The 18,274-nt window shown below is 47.3% G+C and overlaps 1 protein-coding gene across 1 annotated transcript; it reads right to left on the minus strand.

Annotated features, from left to right (window-relative positions):
• Window positions 1-632: 632 nt before the first annotated feature.
• On the minus strand, window positions 633-12,503 carry CYSRT1 (cysteine rich tail 1). The gene is made up of 2 exons (XM_088469037.1): window positions 12,297-12,503; window positions 633-1,502 (listed from the first exon to the last, which is right to left on the minus strand). The coding sequence occupies exon 2, from the start codon at window positions 1,436-1,438 to the stop codon at window positions 1,031-1,033; it is 408 nt and encodes a 135-aa protein (XP_088325163.1). The 5' UTR covers window positions 1,439-1,502; window positions 12,297-12,503; the 3' UTR covers window positions 633-1,030.
• Window positions 12,504-18,274: the final 5,771 nt, after the last annotated feature.

Raw genomic sequence — 18,274 nt, forward strand, 5'->3', positions numbered from 1 at the left:
TGTTTGGCTCGATCATGGTTGGCTACTAGTGGGCCTGAATTTCAGGAGTGGGTTTCTTTGGTTAATGCTACTGTGGAACATGAGCGATATTTATACCTTGTCCATAAAGCAGAGCTTAAATTTTACCATATTTGGACCAGATGGATAGAGTCGAGATATGCCCTCCCTCGGCCTTAGCTATAATTTATATGGTTGACTTCATTTTGGTTTATAACATGATTTCCCTATTTTAATTTATTGTATATTATTTGTTGCTCAGGAATGCTGACTGTGGAATGTTTTTTTTTGTTTATTTTGTGTATGTTCTACTTTGTATAGACTTAAAATTGAAAAAGTGTTGTTAAAGAATACTTTATCCAAAAAAACAAATAGATCTACAGGTGGTACTAATTATTCCCGAGAAAACCTTGAAAACGTGTTGGGTATGGGATGCCGGCAGTCGGGATCCCAGCTGTCAGAATCCTGACATCGGCATACCGACAGGGCTAACATACCGACATTTGTGGTAAGGTATGCTAACCCTCTCTATTTGGTGACTAACCTTCCCCCCTAGTGCCTGAACCTAACCTCCGCTCCCCGCACCCTAACCCCCTCCACCCCCCTAGCGCCTAACCCTAACCCTTCCCCCCCCACCCTACAATACGTTCTGGATGCCAGCGTTGGTATTGTGAGAGGCATCAGGATTCCAGCACCGGCATCACGGCCGCCGGGATATTTACTATATGTATCCTCTTGAAAACATGCACGGTTAGGGTTCCATGAGGACAGAGGTTGTGAAGCACTACCATACGGGATAAAAAATCAAAAATAAAAAAAAAAAGCAAAAAGAAAGCAGCTAAAAGTAGTAGAAATATAGTTCATAAGAATTTTAGAGAGACACAGAGGTCCATGGTTTGTATCCAAGGCAACATGAAGGACGAGTTCTGCTCCAGAACGTGTTTGAGAAACCTTTGTTTCATGGCTCGGAGAAAAAAAATAAAAATGAAAAAAAGTCACCTAGTGGTTGGACTGAAGTGGAGAGAGAGCAGTTTTAGGAAATGACACAACAAGACTTTCGACAGCAGGGACAACATTTACAGCAGGGGTAACAGCAGCAAGGATCGTCCACCGATTTCACGTCTTTGTAGCGCTTGTCCAGGTCAACCGTGTACATGACGTCAGGGTGACCTCCATTTTGAGGCTTGTCTGGGGCGTAGGGATTGTAAGGCCGCCTCCACGACTCCTGTGTGTGGATTTTGTTGCCTTCCCAAGAGCCCATGCTCGGGCCGCTGTTGCCGAATCGGTCTTGCGCGGTGTAGGTTGGCACTGCCGAGGGGTTGGTAATAACTACCCCATCAAGATCCTCACCAATAGCATTCCGGACGAAGCTACTCTTCAGCTGTGCTCGAGGGATATTAACGTTGGCGTAAGGGTTCGAGATGCTGACTCCGTTGTCCATCTTGGAGCGGAAATTAGTTGCTGTATTAATTAGGCAGCCGAGGGTTTTCTTCAGAGAGCCGGACCTAGATAGGCGAAAAATAAATTGTAATAAGTCACAAATGCTGGAAAAAAATAAATCGCTCTAGTACAGATACATAGTATAGATTACACGTTGTGCAGAAAATGCACACACTCAGTTTAAAAAAATCTGTGATATTTAAAATATCTTATAACAAACTTAAGCTGCATACACACGTAAATATTTTCTGTCCAACCATCCAACTAGGTGATTGGTTGGAATAAAAATCTGGTAATGTATGGGAGTAACTGATGATCAGCAATTTGCTCTTAAATTCCAGAAAACAGATGAAAATGGTCGTCAGACAAGTTTGTTAAATGTTTCATCTAAACAATTTGTTCAAACAACAGTTTTTGTCCAATTTCCGGCGTTTGGGAGCAAATTGCTGATTGTCGTTTACTTTCATACCTTACCAGATTTTCATTCCAACCAATCAACTAGTTGGATGGTTGGACAGAAAATCTTTACGTGTGTACCCAGCTTTATTCTTTCACGGATATCTGTGCGGAGATGTCCATTACAGTTGACGTTTTGCCTCGTTCCGAGATCCGAACTTAGAGGGCAGATTGAGCCAAAACCAAACCATTCACCTCTAATAAATATATATTATATAGTTAAACTGATGTAGGCTGCTATAAGCAATGATGTCACATCTCATGTGTACAGAATGAGCATTCGCCAAAGGCTGAAAGTACCAGGAGATAGCTCAGAGGTACGTTATTTGCGTCTGTGTATACAAGGCCTAATACTGTTCTTCTTATGGGTTCCAGTTGAAAGGCCGACAGTGTATCGGTCAACAGGTACAAAATGTCCACATGGGTTTAGGACGACAGGGACAAAAGAGCAAAATGGAATGATGGACACAAAATGGTCGACTTTATTTGTTTAGGGTTAGGCACTTACCGAAGGGTTAGGGTTAAGCACCAAGGGAAGGGTTAGGGTGAAGATTTGGGTTAGAAAACAGAAAACCCACGTGTCGACCATTCTCATGTTGACCTTTTGACTATCAACCACAAGGAAACAGCCTATTGACTGGAACCAGCGAAATCACCGAGGTAGTTATAGATTTATTAAAAGACAGATATGCCCCTTCGCCATTTTTAAGTTAGGGCCTCTCCCCCTTTACTAAAGGAACTCCGCTAGAGAAGGGCAGCGTAAGGCAGGTGCAATCTGACTGAGCCAGTTTAAAACCCCGTGGTTGTGGGAGCAGTATACCTTTAAGAGTTATGATGTTGGTGTCAGTCATTAGTGTTAGCCTATAGGGTGCCTTGGGGGGGGTGTGGCCTTGCTGGTATATTAGGTCTGTTATCGAAAGACTCCTCCTCTTTGTTTCTGGAAATCCCACCCTCCCGCCCTGTTTGTGGTGTGATGTTTGGATGTGTTGTGGCGGAAAGAACGGTAGTGTGCTTCTAGTTACACAAATTAGATGGGTGCGCTCTCCTTGATCAATGATAGGCTAAACCCGTCCCTTCCGGGAAATGACACAGCTCGTCCGGGCGTGCTTTATGCTGGAGAGTTGAACAGCAACTAGTGATGTGTTTGGTCCGCGTGTGTTTTGTGGGAGCGCCCGTTCTTTGCTGTCCGCCGCCATACTAACTTTAAGCTCGCAATCAATTTCGATTGGCAACTTCTAAATATCTAATTAGATAGCCCAAATTCAATGTTATTTAATTATTAATAATCCAATGTCAAATAAATGTGACCTTTAATTTTAAATCCAACTCCTGTTGTCCGTGTGTTTATTTTTAGATAAGTTTTTAGTTGTGTTAAGTCTGAAAGGTATAGTGTACATATCAACCACAGGGAATTTAACCATTTGCTGGATTTCTCCGGTGAAAAGGTCACCCCACACAAAGCATAGGGGAGGTAATTTAAGAAGGATTACAGCCATATACCACATATGTATGCTGCATTCCTCACCTCGGGATGGCAATAGTGACAGATAGAGAAATTAAGTATTTCATCTACATTTTTGTGGTGAAGCCCGGGCTTCTAGTTCACGGGCAGCGATGAACACAGGACATTCTGGCAAAACCTCTTACCGCTGCCAGCCAGAATTGCCAGAGCCTGATTATTACCCATTTGTGGAAATCCAGACACACTAGCCTGAGCCTCTTATAGGATGGCATTTTTTTCCTAACTCGTCTTATGCTGTGTTACCCATGGCCGTTCCACAAATATTACAGTGGTCTATTTAACCAACATCAGACAGCCCACAATGATGAGGACGTACTTCATTTAGGAGGCAGCTCACAACCTCACTAGGATTTGGGCCCCATCAGTGCTTGAAGTGTGCCGGTATAAAACGGTATTTCATACCGGCACTTCACTTTGGCACCCGGTGCTGGGACAATGGTAGTACCATCACTGTCCCAGCGCCGTCTGTTTAAATTTGTCGCCAGTCAGTCAGGGTCGACCGGCGGCATTGGAATTGCGCAGGCTGTGAGACAATCACAGCTCATGAACCAGCAATCAGTGGCGGCCGCTCTTCATTGGCTGCTGGTTCTGCGGGCCGGCGTCAAATTCAAAATGCTGCCAGGGACCCTGTGGAGAAAGGACTGGGAATGCTGCTGAAGGGTGGGGTATGGTATGGCAAGTGCTGGGGAGGAGAGCGCGGCAGAGGGGAGAGGGGGGGAGGAGAGCGCGGCAGAGGGGAGAGGGGGGGAGGAGAGCGCGGCAGAGGGGAGAGGGGGGGAGGAGAGCGCGGCAGAGGGGAGAGGGGGGGGAGGAGAGCGCGGCAGAGGGGAGAGGGGGGGGAGGAGAGCGCGGCAGAGGGGAGGGGGGGGAGGAGAGCGCGGCAGAGGGGAGGGGGGGGGGGAGGAGAGCGAGGCAGAGGGGAGAGGGGGAAGGAGGAGAGCGCGGCAGAGGGGAGAGGGGGAAGGAGGAGAGCGCGGCAGAGGGGAGAGGGGGAAGGAGGAGAGCGCGGCAGAGGGGAGAGGGGGAAGGAGGAGAGCGCGGCAGAGGGGAGAGGGGGAAGGAGGAGAGCGCGGCAGAGGGGAGAGGGGGGAGGAGGAGAGCGCGGCAGAGGGGAGAGGGGGGAGGAGGAGAGCGCGGCAGAGGGGAGAGGGGGGAGGAGGAGAGCGCGGCAGAGGGGAGAGGGGGGAGGAGGAGAGCGCGGCAGAGGGGAGAGGGGGGAGGAGGAGAGCGCGGCAGAGGGGAGAGGGGGGAGGAGAGCGCGGCAGAGGGGAGAGGGGGGAGGAGAGCGCGGCAGAGGGGAGAGGGGGGAGGAGAGCGCGGCAGAGGGGAGAGGGGGGAGGAGAGCGCGGCAGAGGGGAGAGGGGGGAGGAGAGCGCGGCAGAGGGGAGAGGGGGGAGGAGAGCGCGGCAGAGGGGAGAGGGGGGAGGAGAGCGCGGCAGAGGGGAGAGGGGGGAGGAGAGCGCGGCAGAGGGGAGAGGGGGGAGGAGAGCGCGGCAGAGGGGAGAGGGGGGAGGAGAGCGCGGCAGAGGGGAGAGGGGGGAGGAGAGCGCGGCAGAGGGGAGAGGGGGGAGGAGAGCACGGCAGAGGGGAGGAGAGCGCTGCAGAGGGGTGAGCGGGGAGGAGAGCGCGGCAGAGGGGAGGAGAGCGCTGCAGAGGGGTGAGCGAGATGAACAGGCACCTGTATATATTATATATACTACATTTCTGCACCTGCAAATATTGGGCACCTGCATACTATCATATTCCTATTTTGGCACCAGAAGATCATGAGCAACTGTATACTGTCACAATTCTGCTTCCCTGGCACTATTATCCCATTACAGAGAGAATTAATGCATTGCAAGAAAAACAAAGAATAGATGCTATGCAGAAACACCGTCATATTATTCCTTATAACATTATTGTTGTGGATTTTTTATGGAGCCACAGTGCTCTGCGCAGCCAGACAGTGGGCAGGACATAGGATACATAAAACAGACAAAGGGCAGAGCGAGCTTCCAATCATTCAGCATTTACAGATCCTTGTTACGGATCACTGGTAGGAGTTAATGCTATACGCAAACAGTTACTGGGACGGGGCACACAGGGAAAGTATACAGCACAGATCAAGCGGAGTAAGACAGACAGCACACTGCATGGCAGCACACTGTGGGGTCTATTTACTAAGCAGTGTTAGGAGACAGAGTGAAAAGTGATAAGGTGCCAGCCAATCAGCTCCCATCTGTCATCTCACAGGCTGTATATGAAAAATGACAGTTGGGAGCTGATTGGCTGGCACCTTATCACTTTTCACTCTGTCTCCTAACACTGCTTAGTAACTAGACCCCTGTATGAGAGGCATACACTGCCGTGCCCACATGCAATAATAACCCAGCACTCAGTTATGAAAATAACTTAGGTGGTCTATTTATGAAGCAGTGATAAATCCTCTCTCCTATTTAGCCACAAGGATACCACAGATAAAATAACAGATTTCTACTGCAGTCCCTGCATTTTTGCAGATTGCGGTGTTCCCATACCCTGCCAGAATGGCTGGGAGGCACCCGATTTTCGGGAGGCTCCTGGCTGAATCGAGAGGGCAGGCAAGTAGGAGTTGTACATCTAGCTTGGCCGGGTCGGAGATCCGTCAGTACAGGGTGCCGGGTGGTTGGGATTAGATTAGAAAGCACAGGCCACTCTCCTAAGCTCCACTGAACTGGCTGAGGTCTATTTACTACGCCTTGGAAGGTGATAAAGTGAATAGGGATAAAATACCAGCCAATCAGCTCCTAACTGCCATGTCACAGGCTGTGTTTGAAAAATGAGTTGGGAGCTGATTGGCTGGTACTTTCTTAGTTCACTTTATCCCCATCCAAGGCTTAGCGAACAGACCCCCCAAGTCACTACAGTGCTGAACTTCAGAGTGGAACCCCCTCAGCTGCCCCTGTACTTACACCCAATCACCCACGAAAAGGTGCCCACACACATACCGACTTTTCATCCAATTTGGCCGATTTCGGCGAATCGTGACGACAGATCATGTAAAAAATGGCCAAATCGTGAGTTTCTACACTTGATCACGATGCCGTGCTGTAGGGCAGATTAGCCAATCTGGGATACAATGCACTGGCTGCACGATAGATCTTAAGTCAGATTGGACATTTTTAACTCCAAATCGTGACCACGACTGCCTGGGGAGAGTTCAGGGGAAATCGTGTACATTAGCTGATTGGGAGCAAGTCGGTATGTGTGTGGGCACCTTAAGGTGGCTTTTATTTTAGTTCCAGTCATTTTTAAATGACCATACAGGACACAGGCAAGTCATTACCAACCAGGCAATCTTCAGCCATTAGTCAGAAGCCTGGAATGTAGGACACAGCGATAAGATACTGGTAACCCGCCCTCTCCCCCCTGAGCTTACTCATACTCTTTGTTTAAGCAATTCCTTAGACTCCTGCATTGTCACCATCTTTAGTTTCTTTTTATGACAGAGTATATAGGAGTAGACGGAAGGGGCAGAAAATTTAATTACCCAAAAAGTTAACAGGAAGTAGAAAGCTCAGCTATCGCCAGGGGAGCTTAATTGAGACAATGGGTCAAAGAGCAGTTATGTACTGTAACCCCTAGCAACCAATCTAATATCAGCTTTTAACACTGTGCAGTAATCCTGACGAAAACACATACAGGGCATACTTACCTACTCTCCCAGGACTACCGGGAGCCTTCCCGAAAATCAGGTGCCGCCCCCAGAACCCCGCAAGAGTAGGTGGGTCCCACAGAATGGTGGCCGCCCCCCCGCGACTCCCCCCCGCCCGCCGTGATAGTGGGCGGTCCGGGGATGTAATGACTAAATTCGTGCTGAATCGCATCATAGTAGCCCCCGCCCACTGCTTTATAATGCTGATTTTAAAAGCGAGGGGCAGGGCCACAATGATGCGATCACGTCGGCACGCCCCCGCTCCGACTACTGAAACCACCCCCACCCTCCCTACTGTACTGACCTGGCAGCCCCGATCAATGTACACAAAAACTTTGTTTAAGGCACAAATTATTACAAATATAGTATAAAACTACCTGCAGGCTGTGTGTATAAGGTGGATATGAAACAAATGCATTCTGTGTTGAGATTTGGGTCCCAGTCCCAAGATATCTCATTATGGTATGCACATACAGAATATTCAGATATCCAAAACACCCCTGGTCCCAAGCATTTTGGATATGCGAGACTCAACCTGTATATGGTTTTTTGACGTTATGTGTTGCAGTAAATTTTCTACTTGTGCTTTGGAGGACATATGTAATATTTATTTATTTATTTTATTTATTACCAGTTATTTATATAGCGCACACATTTTCCGCAGCGCTTTACAGAGAATATTTGGCCATTCACATCAGTCCCTGCCCCAGTGGAGCTTACACTCTATATTCCCTATCACACACACATACACACTAGGGGTAATTTTGTTAGGAGCCAATTAACCTACTAGTATATTTTTGGAGTGTGGGAGGAAACCGGAGTACTCGGAGGAAACCCACGCAAGCACAGGGAGAATATACAAACTCCACACAGTTAGGGCCGTAGTGGGTATCGAACCAACGACCTCAGTGCTGTGAGGCAGTAACGCTAACCATTACACCATCTGTGCTGCCCGCCAAGACAACGTAATTACTCTGTTGTAAACAAACACAAAAGTTCCCTTTCCAATACACGTTCAGGGATAAATACACAGTTGACCAATTTCAAATAGTTAGGAGTGCACGGGCCAATCGTTTGGGGCGACAATCTGCCCACGGATCCATTTGAATATGACCACCCACTGGTGACATCATATTCAGTGGCTTCTGCTGCAGACCTATAGGGCTGTCAACCAGCCAAACTAAATATATTTGCTGGATATATCATCATCAGCTGTGCTGTAGGGCCGAACAGATACGTCTGAACGACGTCATTCGCAGATATATCCGCCAGCCGGCGACGCACTACAGATATATCGCCCATTCAATGCAACGGGCAATATATATGTCAGTGTGTACCCAGCCTAAGACTAGCTAGAATTAGCACTCGGCTGCCTTTAATTGCTGCAATGTGTGAACCATGTACATCTAAAATAGCCTAATTGACCATCATAATTGCAGGATACCTTAAATGAAAGCAAAGATCTGATTCTTATCAAGTAAAGCCTTTTAGTTTCTACGATACATCATCACCTGTTCAACCTGTTTGTCCTGACGGTGGATAGATTGGGACGGGAATGATAAAGTCCACACTAAAATTACATTACAATAGGGCTGCTAGAATACAATGTAACAAAGAGAAGGAGTTAAACTGGATACACACTAGGTCGACCCGAGGATTGGTAGGTTACACTTACCAATAGTCTGCCCGATGTGCCGGGCTTGACAGCTCAACTGGACGGTCATTTAAATCATCAGTGAAACTGTCAATCAGGTCGCCTGTACACACCAGCAAATAGCCGATTTATCGGTCATCCGCTGTGCTGCACAGCGGATCGGATAGGTCTGAACTGTGTCGTTCACAGACATATCCACCGTACACACCCGGCGACGCACTAGTTATATCGCCCATTCAATGGAACGGGCAATATATCTACCAGTGTGTACCCTGCTTTAGAAATTTACCAACCAACAAACACTGCGCGATTATTTTCTCTAAATAATTGGAATTGGTGCATGACCTGGAAGTATTATATGCAGCTCTTCTATTATAATATGGTCTAGATGGCGGGCTCTACGCAATTTGCCCCGCCATATTTGAAATCCTGTCTCTCACAAATTTCAGCATTTGAACCTGCGCCATCTTCAGATGGCGTTAGTTCCCGTAGCCCAACTTCTTCCTATGGAAACGAGGTTTGGGTAGCAAAGAAAGTTACATATGGATCCCCCCACCACCCCCATCCAGCAGTGCGCAGGCGGGATCTCAGCGTCCAGCAGTGCGCAGGCGGGATCTCAGCGTCCAGCAGTGCGCAGGCGGGATCTCAGCGTCCAGCAGTGCACATGAGCAGTAACACGGTTGAGTCAAATCCGGTTGTTTAAATTCCTAGTAATTAGTGGTGGAATCGGCCGTGTTAGAACTTTTCAGAGCATCAGTCCCTGCACCGAAGTAATATAGATTAAGGGGCCCATTTATCAAAGGGAATTTGAGGTAAATTCACCGAAAATACCTCAAATACTAAGTATCCCCCGGATGTATGAAGAAGGGACCGCAGCAGGTATCTCCGATACTTCCATTACCGCTGGCAGCCGCCTTCCCCATAGGTTTCTATGGGGGATGCGATGCTGCCAAATGTATCAGTATCGGGAATGCAGCGAACGCCATCTGAAGATAGCGTTAGCCGCTGTGTCCTATGGGCACTTACCCACATTTCAGCTTCGCATTCCCGATACTGGCACCAGCAGTTAATGCCATCTGAAGATAGAGTTAGCTGCTGTAGCCTATGGGGACTTACCGCATGCCAGCCGGCGGAGGGATCTGGGTGCCGCTCATGTGCAGTCCGCGGGACTGCACATGCGCAGCAGCCTCCGGGCCACATCGCAGGAACCCTGCATGTGCCGGATCATACATCCGGCCGCTATGATCGCATTTTGCAATGCGATCATGGGCAGTACTGCATGCCCTGATCGCATTGCAAAATGCAATCATCAATAAATGGGCCCCTTGCTCTGGTAGTATCGCATCCGCAACTTGCAGCAAGTCATACACAACTGACCGGGGACACATTGATGAATATGCCCCTAAATATCGATTTATTCTTTAAATAAGTCTTCAACTATATATTTCAAATAAATGTGTTCTATTTTTCAAATGCAAAACAGTCAAACAAAATACATTAAAAAAAAAATCTAAAAAAAAAAAATCTAAAAAAAAAAAAAAAAAAAGTGACTTCTCGCCACAATAGGGTCTTTTTCATATATGTAGCTCCAAGTTTTCAGACTGGCTGAATTGTATATTGAACCATGTAGAATGTTATTTACCTTTTGCAAATGGCCAATTTAACAAACTCTCTACAGACCTGCAGGGATAGATTTACAAAGCGGTAGTTGTCGCAAACCCGGCGTTTCTAGGCGGCTTAGACCTCAAAATATAATGTAGCACTAATTTTACGTGTAAAACAGGCCCGGCTAAGAGCTTAGCATTAGTGCAGCTTTAAGTTTTGAGGTAAAAACTGCTGCTTCAAAATGATACACCCATTTCACCTGTTAGTGTAATGTATTCTGCAGAACATCTCATCCTGTACTTGTAATCCTATAACTGGACTATTTCAGGGTATTGTGCTTGCAAGCAAAATGATCCAGGGCATATAACTCCTACTGGCCAGCATGGCTCCCTTTCATTACAGACCACCCATGCGTGTGTGTCCCCTTGAATCTGCATTATAAAACATTACAATATTCTGTAATGGATCCAGGCAGGGTTTAACCTGCTCATCCTGTAACATAACTCTAGGCCATGATACTGACACCGTGCATTAGAAAAGAGGTGTTGTACCGTGTTTGGCAGGTGTATGCAAAATACACATAAACATGGTTTTATATATTACACAAAGGGTAAAAATGCTAAATCGCATTTCTCTGCCCGGTACGTTCTCCGGTCCTTAATGATGTAGAGAATTAAACATTTCCATTTTGCTTATAAAGAAATGTGTCAGTTTCTAAATATTTCTAAAACTCTATGCAGGTCATGTCGTTAATTATATTGTCAGGTTTAGTGCAGTAAACGTCGCCAGTAAAGTGGACAGGAATCTGTACCCAGCTTAAGACACTTTAATTGCCAAATACAAGCTTGTAACTCATCACACAGTAATTAGATCTCGTGCTAGATAAATAATGAACTTTAGGAGCTGAATTCTCATCCATCCTCCCCGTCCCTTTCAAACAGACATTAATATATACTGTACAGGTACAAACACAATTCTAGAATATATCTAGGCCTACCATTGTGTTAGCAGTGCATGTTTTCCAGGTCTCCTCACAGGATCACCAGTTAAATAATTTTTGTATATCTAATTGCACATGTTAATCTTGGTCGGTCAGTAAGGAATACACCTGTGCTACAGTAAGGAGACATGGAAAACATGCACTGTTAGGGCACCCTGAGGACCAGATTCGGGAAACAGCGGGTTAAACAATAGCTGGCACATCATAAAGACCGGTGCTGCCGACAAAACCTTAAAACTGGCACAGCTCGACTCACAGGCCCAGCGACAGACGTGACACCTCCGCTGTCACCCCCTTAGCGCACAAACAAGGACCTTACTGGAGACTGGGGGGGGGGGGGGGGGGGGGTAATTGCAGCGTCCAGTAACCCAATTTTTCCCAACTCTTGTTTAACTCTTCCATACCCAGACTGCAGGGTTCAATGCCTGCCATCTGCACACAAAAGCCCCTATTCACCCCCTCCCCTGAAGCCGGGAACTGTACAGGAGATTTCTGGGCCTTGCTGTGAGAACATAGAGGGAAGTATATACATTAAACACCAGGTGACTTTGAAAGATTAATGACTTTACAGTCAATACAACCATCTCATTTACTGCAGAACGGATCATAGTGCAGGGAGAGAAACTGCTTCGCAACAGGGACAAAGGGCATCACAGAGGGAACAGGGATAGAGCACACACATCTGAGATTAAAGCTGATCCCACTAAAATATATATATATATATATATATATATATATATATATATATATTGCACATGCATACACACAGGTAGAAAACTGGGATTATTAACAGCTGGCGACTGTAACTTTCTACAACAAAAATAATGAAAAAAAAAAAGCTCAAAAACAATACTTGGAAAAAGTTGCATCAGAGATCTCTCAGGTCAGCTCATTGTTGAGCAGTGTGGAAATAAAGCACTGATAGGGGGTATAAAAGGTGCCTCACCTGCTCTGTTATCATGCCAGGACTAGTGATGTTCCATGCCTGGTGCACCTGCTGCTCCAGCCTCAGTGGGGTCCTACCTGCAGGGGGTCAGCAGGACTCTGGGAGGGTGGATTCTGCTCAGGTTCAGTTGCTCTCTGTGCAATGAAACTATTACACCTGTTGACTTTTCCCTGTCAGGGGGAGGGGAGTATCAGCAGCAGGGTGTGACCCAGGTTTCACAGAGCTGACTGTATGCTGCCTTACGGAATTTACTGACAGCTCAGATCAGGCCCCACCTGTGTGTAGGGACTGGATAGGGAGCATTGCAATATATAAAGGCGTACAGTGCTTCAGTGGCCAAAGCGGCCGCACTCCATATCAATTAGATTACTATATGTAATTAGCAATTATAGATGAAAATCTCTGTACATTGTCTTGAATTATTACAGAGTAAAATGATTAAATAAGATGTAGGATAGTGGGAAAATAGTGCAAATCCGTCACTTCTACTGCCGTGACCAGAGGAGCTGTCGCATTGCGCCTACCACAGCGACGTTTCTGTGTATGCACAGGGGCAGATTCACGTAGACCGGGTACACATCAGAACGGCGGGCAATTGGCACGATGGTTGACCCAATTTCCCTTGAACCCACTGCGTACACTCACACTGTACAATCCTTCAAGCGACGGGGCGATTTAACGCGCTGTTTGATCGTCTACGATTTATCGTTGCTCCTGTACACACTAGAACAACCATCTTTAAGATCACTGGCTGGGAGTGGCAAGAGGTGACGTCTTCAGAGGCCAAATCGGAACGACGTATCGACTGGTTGTCCAGTTGGCCGTACACACGATATCTTGTCTGATTGACCGCACAGCACGGCCAACCAGAAGATGTCGTATACTACAGGATATACATGATTTGTCGTTCCAATTTGACAAACTGTGCCAATATCGTTTTAGTGTGTTCCCGGCCATAGCCGCAAACTAGGTCACATGACTGTGTCCCGGAGGCCGTGACTTTTTGCTATGCATCTAGAAAGTTAGTTACAGAAACTGAAAAAAGTTTATAACACTGGGCCTGGTTCAGCAATTGCATCGGATAATCTGCGAAACATCGGCCGGCTAAGGTGACCCATTGGGTCACACAACTGGCCGCCGCAGTTGAGAGGAAGAGGCCAGAAAATCTCGATCAGCCGACCGAGATCCTGGCCTCTTTCCTCCCCCCCCCAACGGCGGCAAAACGCCTCCATTTCCATTGCCGCCCCCTCCCCGCCCACAAATGGCGGCAGACTGTCAATCACTGACAGTCTGTGAGCGGGATCGCATACCATGTGCGCAGAACATGCACTGCTGAACCAGGCCCAATGTTTGAAGGGTGTAGGGGTCAGGGAAGCGTAGCAGTGCTGGAAATAATCTTAGGGTGACTTTTGTGTAACGTAGGTGTGCTATTCCTCTCCGCATTGAGCACACCTAGGGCCTGATGCAGGATTGTCCTGTTTTTTTTCCGGTGTATTGTTAATGTTATTTTTTTTGCTCTTTAATACTTAACTAAATATTGATTTTTTTTTTCTCTTACATTCCGAGCATTTAACTCCCTAGCTGCCTGCAACAACTCCTTACTGCAATTCCACATATGTATGTATAACTTGCCACCTCCTGTCCCTGAGATCGTCTGTCTATGGGGAGAGAGAGAATAAAACGCCTCTATGGATGGAGAACAGTTTTCTCCTCTTTTTTTTTTTCCCTATCATCTGAGAAAAAATAAAATAAAATGTTATACTACAGGTTTATCTTTGCATTGCCAGGGTCGTAAGGAGGGTTGTGGGACCACAGCTGCCACCTTGGGGTGGCATGGTTGCTGTCCTGGTGTCATCCTTTTCCAGCCTGGAACGGCATCTGGAGAGGTGCTCAGTAGTGTAAAGGTGCGTACACACTGGGCGATCAGGAAAGACTGTATGATTACGACATTGTAATCGTACCGTCGTTCCTGATCCCCTGTAGTGTCTGCACTGAACGATCAGTCGCTCAGTGCAGGCACTGTCCATCATTCCTGAACATGCCAATCTGTCGTTATCGGCAGATTGGGCTGCATGTTCAGGCGATGGACAGTGTCGGAAACGACCAGCGGGAACGTGCATCGCTGGTCATTTCTGACATAAACGTGCACGATTTGTGCACGATTACTGAGCGATTGCACAATTACGATGTCGTAATCATGCAATCGCTCAGTAATATCGCCCAGTGTGTACGCACCATATCCTTCCGAAACGCACGGTGCCCAGCTACAAAGCTGCTCCTGGCCCGGCCAGCTGTTTGGAACGCCAGGACGTCACCTGTTCTGATGACATGAGGGAAGTGTATCGCCGATCCTAGTGCTGCGTCCTAAGACGCTGCATGGGTCGCGGAATTGGCCATCTAAGTGACACTCCGGCCTTGGCACTCCGATAAAATAAGGGAGTAATGCCCCCATTTTCGGGAATGCTGGCCCGTCGCCGCCCATTCGCTTAGGGGGCACTGCGACCATAGTCTCAGATGGAGACCTGAGCACGCACGCACAGATCTCTAACAATTGGAGTTGTACGCAAATCATCAGATACAACTGTAAATCAGGCCCGTATATCATTATTACTGTTAGCACTTGTGTCGATAAACTGCAACTACCTAACTACCCACTTGGAACCTCCTGTTATAATAATAAAGCAGAACAACCACCTAGGACAAGCCAGAGATTGCCGCTTGTGATTGGTCCTCACACTCACCCAATAATTCTGTAGTAAGAGGATGGAGGGGGTCTAGAAAAATATTTGAACAGATGAACCAACTGGAGACCTTGGTTCAGAGAACACCTGATGGGCTTACCATTGTTATGAGAGTGTGTAAGGCGATGATCGCACATCGTAGACTCCTGAATCAGCAGTGATGTTTGCAGGTGGTAAATCTTTCTTCCTCGTCTCCATATAGGGGTTGGCCAATCAAAAGTCATTGTGTGGGGACTTTAGTAATAACCATTTTGTCTGTCAGTCACTACAGGGGGACCGTGTGAGGAATCTGCTGAGATCAGCTGCTGCAAGCTTTGTGTATTTTATTTTTATCTATAAGATCCCCCACATGCAACCTTATAACCATACTGACCTACTCTCCCGTAACAGCAGGAAGGTTCCTGAAAATCATGTGGCGCTACCCAGCCACCTGGAAGAGTGGGCAACTCTCCCAGAGATGGCCACGATGCCCCTGTACTGCGCCTTATATCGCACTGGCTCCTAAATCGTGCCACACCCCCTTGAGTCTACAATGTCAGGTCGCTTAAAAAGGAAAAAAAAAAAAAGTCCTCTATCCCACCGTCTCTTCAACACCATCATCCTGTGTTTCACAAGCATCAGCCCTCCCCCCCCTGCATCTCACCCCATTCCCGTGTCTTCACTCCAACTCCACCCGTGTCTCTCCAGCTTACCCCCTTGTGTCCATTCAGCAGCTCCCTTCCCCTGTGTCCCTCAACTTCAGTTCCCTGCCCCTGTGTCCCCCATCAGCAGCTCCCTGCCCCTGTGTCTCCTCTCCCACCAGCAGCTTATACCCCCTCATGTCCCTCTAGCAGTAGCTCACCTTCATTCCTTGCCCTGGCCCTTGCTTCTCTTCATGGCTCCTCAGTGCACCATGCAGCAGCAGCAGTGAAGGCATGACGTCGCACACGCTGTGCTGCAAAAGAAGCCGCCGGGACGAAGGACCACAAATCGAGTGACAGGGAGGGGCAGGATGCGGGCGGAGGAGGAGCGGGAACATGGAGCTGGAAACCGAGGATGGGGAGGCGTCCGCCACCAGACAGTGGTACTCTGTCTGTAGGACTTCTATTCAGAGATGTGACTGGGGGGGGAACTAGTTCCACCTATCGTTAGAGGTGACGGAACTCAGTTCCACCCCGATCCTGCCCACTTTAACCCCTGCAGACTCCACATTATGGCTGTTTTGTCGCAGAATAATAAGATATGTGCCCTGCACATGCCAGAGGACCACTTCTGGCTGTTTGATGATTGGATCAATGTCAGTTTATGGGGTCTATTTACTAAGCAGTGTTAGGAGACAGAGTGAAAAGTGATAAGAAAGTGATACGGTGCCAGCCAATCAGCTCCCAACTGTCATTTTTCAAGCACAGCCTGTGAGATGACAGTTGGGAGCTGATTGGCTGGCACCTTATCAGTTTTCACTCTGTCTCCTAACACTGCTTAGTAAATAGACCCCTATGAATGTTACACAGGACTGTTGGTAGAGCTAGGCCCATGGCTGGGGTGAGTGTGAGGGTGACCCCATAAGCGATGCAGCCTGTGTACTTCAGACCTTCTTGTGAGCTGTAACAGGTGGTGTCAGGGAGATCTTGTTGAACCTTCCTGTACATTAATGTGTAATGTCTTCCAATGATAAGGCCTATTGTCAGCAATGTAATCGTGCCGCTGTCACTAGTCTGGAAGACAAACAGAAGGGGCTGAACTGACGGAATACTGGAGAAACAGCTTCCACCAAATCTATAGTCTGGACACATAATCATTGTGTGTTAATTATTAATAAAATGAAACTATATTTATATATAATGTATTTTACAAAGTGCCGTAATATCCAAATATAGCTAATTATTGTTATGGAAATGCGGAAATGAACAGGGTCTTTACACCGAAACATTTCCTAGTTATATATGGAGATCTAGAGGTATATTTACTAAAGTGAGAGTTTATGACGTGGAGATATTTCCCATAGCAACCAATCAGATTCTACTTATCATTTATCTAGCACCTTCTAGAAGATAATAGCTAGAATCTGATTGGTTGCTATGGGCAACATCTCCACTTCTATAAAACCTGCACCTTAGTAAATATACCCCTAATTCTGACTAAAATGTTTCTACCGCAGACATTAAGTTTATTTGTATTGTTTGATAAAACAGAGTTATGTTTTCTATTCACATTGGGGTCGATTCAGACACGGACGCTAAGCTGCGCTCTCTCGCAGCTAAAAGAGGCCAGGTATGCAAATTCCGCGATCGCACTGTCTGGTGTAAGGACGCCCTCTATGTCTTTGAGAGCGACGGCAGAGCGAACACTGGTATAAAGACGCCCAGTTTTCTTTCTTAACATACGTCATCTCCAGGAAGTGTGTGATTAATCAGAACCATCGAGAGCCATCGGAGCTGCACGCAGCCCTTGAGGTCGATCCTACCCCACCGCAAGCACTGTGATCACTGCAGACTGAAATACAAGCAAGTGGCGTGTACAATGACACTACTTTAATAATTATGCACACCCATAAGACGCCGTTTTGACGCACAGACATGCCTGCGTTCGCAACACGTTCCCTGCTACCTACAGGGTGTGATGTGATAAGCAGGAGGTCGCTTACTGTCTGCACTGTCAGTGACTCCCCCAAGGTCTCTTCCAGATATCTCTCTCTCGGAAGCAGCCATGCATTCTCCTACCAGGGGCCTACTCAGGAAAACACAGGGTGTCGTGATGTTATTAGTATTTCTAGTAACACTTACTTGTATAGTGCCAGCCCATTACACCGCGCTTTACAATTGGGAACAAAACAGCAATAAAGCAAGACAGGGTGATTACAGCCCGAGAAAGTGGTAAGTGGGCCTTGCACACAACATTTCCAATCTACATGGGGGGGGATCCATGCGGGTGCGTTTATTTAAGAATATAGGAGGAGCCGGATAAGCACATAGGAAGTACGTACGGGTTAATGAACAGTAGAAAAGTCAGGAGCGCAATAGCGAAAATATGCTAATGTCTCCAAAGCTCCCCAAAGCATAGGGACGCCCACTGCTGCCTTCTCATATCCGTCCGACAAAGTGCAGCAGCGCAAACATCGGTAACATCGACGCACGGCTGGCAGTCACGCAGCACATAAGGCAAGTCTGCAATATGAGAAGGCAGCAGTGGGCATTCCCTATGCTTGGCTGTGCTACCGGTATGTTATTGGAGCATGGAGCAAACCCACACGAACATACA

This window comes from Taudactylus pleione, unplaced genomic scaffold, assembly GCF_031769625.1.
Source record: "Taudactylus pleione unplaced genomic scaffold, aTauple2 ptg000013l, whole genome shotgun sequence".
Classification (NCBI taxonomy): Eukaryota; Metazoa; Chordata; class Amphibia; order Anura; family Myobatrachidae; genus Taudactylus; species Taudactylus pleione.

Excerpts from the sequence above, each read along its gene's own strand:
- CYSRT1 (XM_088469037.1), bottom strand. The coding sequence starts at position 1,438 with ATGGACAACGGAGTCAGCATCTCGAACCCTTACGCCAACGTTAATATC.